The following is a 2,019-nucleotide window of genomic DNA, read 5'->3' as shown; positions in this document are numbered from 1 at the left end:
CATGTCCCCTGAGCACAGGCCCTACCCCTGCTCCACCCTCATCCCCCCTGACCAGGGGCCCAGCGCGCCTGACTCCGCCCACACTCGGACCCTTCCAAGTGGTGGCTGGTGGGGGATCCGACTGCCTCTGAGAACTGGATCGTCAGGCTTGGGGTGGGGCCCAGGATTCGCGCTCCAACTCGCCCAAGTGGGGTGGGGTTCAGAGCTGCTTCCCTACTCCAGCTTCAGACGGTGAGATCCGGGGTGCACTCCCCCAGCCGCCCTCACCTGGCACCTAAGGGCACCGGGATGGACCCATTGTGGACCAATGCAGGACTGCCTCCGGGCCCAAACCCAGGAGCTGTGAGCCCCCGGACTGGGGTTTCTCGCTCTCACTGGGGAAAGACAGAACAGTCCACTTGGTCGTCCAGTGGCTGTTCTCTGGGCGGGAGAGGGCATCCATATGACGGGGCCTGGCTCCTGGCCCGCGGTCCTGTGGGCAGGGGACATGCCAGCCCCCATGAGGTGTGTCTTCCTAGAGGGAGGCCGCGTGCGGGACCCACCCCCGCCGCCGTTACCGCTGCCTGGGAGGAACGTTTCGTCTCGAAGCCTGTTCTCCTTCCTGTCCTGATGGGCATCATGGGGAGCACCTTATTCTGGGGGCCCAGGAGTTCTCTGGGGGCTAGGCTGCCATGAGGGGACCTGAGCCCTAGCACACCTGCCCTGGAGGCCAGGTCTGCAGTGCTGGGCGGGCAGGTGTCAGAGCTGCAGCCGGGACCCTGGGGTTGCCTGCTGGGTGGTGCCGCCTTGTCACCAAGCCCTGCGTCAGCTTGGCGGGCACCCCAGAGGGAGCTGCTCCTCTCTTGCCTCCAGTGCAGGGGGGAGGGGGGGGCCTAGGGATTTGGGGCAGATTGAGGGGGTGGTGGAGCCTGGAGGGGATGATCTGCCGGCTCCCGGGCCAGTGGCAGCGCCTTTCCGAACTCCCCCATGGCTGCCTGCCAAGGGTGCGGCAGAATCTGCCCCCCGCATGAGCAGGGGGCAGGTACTTCAGGTATTCCTTCCAGTGTTTACTGAGCACCTACTGTATACCTGGCTAGCGCCCCAGCCCGGCCAAACCCCACCACCCCCAGGTGAAGGGGGAGTCACTGGAGAGCCTGCCAGTGAGGTGTGAAGGGCGTCAGGCTGTGCGGGAAGCGCACGGACCCTGCTGTCCTACTCGTGGCCCTGGCCAGCGGGTGTCCATCGAGGCAGAGGGGCCCAGAGGACCCTGCAGAGCTAAACAAATAGGTGGGGTGAGGGGGGCCGGGTGGACAGGGTGAAGGTGGAGAAGGAACAGTGCCAGTTACAAAATAGGGAGATGTCCAGCACAGCAAAGGGATTAATCAATGCTCAGCACCTGGACGGGGCCAGGGTTGGACTAGATAGAGGAGGGATCGCCTCGGAAGGCATGAGAGTGTCCAACCGCCCAGCCCACTTGGCTCCGCGGATAGCGCCTTGGCCCGCGGACTGAAGGGTTCGGGTCAAGGGCACGTTCAGAGGTTGCAGGCTCCAACCCCAGTTGGGGGCGCGCAGGGGGCAGCCGAGCAATGATTTTCATCCTTGATATTTCTATCCCTCCCCGTTCCTCTCTCTGAAATCAATAAAAGTGTTTTTAAAAAACAACAGCCAAAACCGGTTTGGCTCAGTGGATGGAGCGTCGGCCTGCGGACCGAAGGGTCCCGGGTTCGATTCCGGTCAAGGGCATGTACCTGGGTTGCGGGCACATCCCCGGTGGGGGATGTGCAGGAGGCGACTGATCGATGGTTCTCTCTCATCGATGTTTCTGACTATCTCTCTCCCTTCCTCTCTGTGGAAAATCAATAAAATATACTTAAAAAACAAAACAAAGTGTTCAGCAACACCCGCAGCGAATCTGCTGTTGAATGTTAACTATCTTTGAAAAATAAAAACAAGTTCTGGGGGCGGAGTCCCGCGGCGGGTCGCTCCGCCCCGATGCCACCTGAACCCCCGCCAGGGGCCAGAGGTCTCCCCGCGGCCCGC

The 2,019-nt window shown here is 62.3% G+C and overlaps 1 protein-coding gene across 1 annotated transcript in view; it reads left to right on the top strand.

Moving 5' to 3' along the window:
* The first annotated feature begins 1 nt into the window (after position 1).
* The window catches only part of SLC27A5 (solute carrier family 27 (fatty acid transporter), member 5), a 10,849-nt gene continuing 8,831 nt past the window's right edge, over positions 2 to 2,019 (top strand). Inside the window, 1 exon segment of the mRNA XM_015560798.1 lies at positions 2 to 108. Within this exon segment, the coding sequence (XP_015416284.1) occupies positions 2 to 108 (107 nt within the window).

Source organism: Myotis davidii, unplaced genomic scaffold (assembly GCF_000327345.1).
Source record: "Myotis davidii unplaced genomic scaffold, ASM32734v1 scaffold936, whole genome shotgun sequence".
Classification (NCBI taxonomy): Eukaryota; Metazoa; Chordata; class Mammalia; order Chiroptera; family Vespertilionidae; genus Myotis; species Myotis davidii.
Note: the sequence above shows the minus strand (reverse complement) of the source record. Positions and strands in the feature narration are given on the sequence as shown.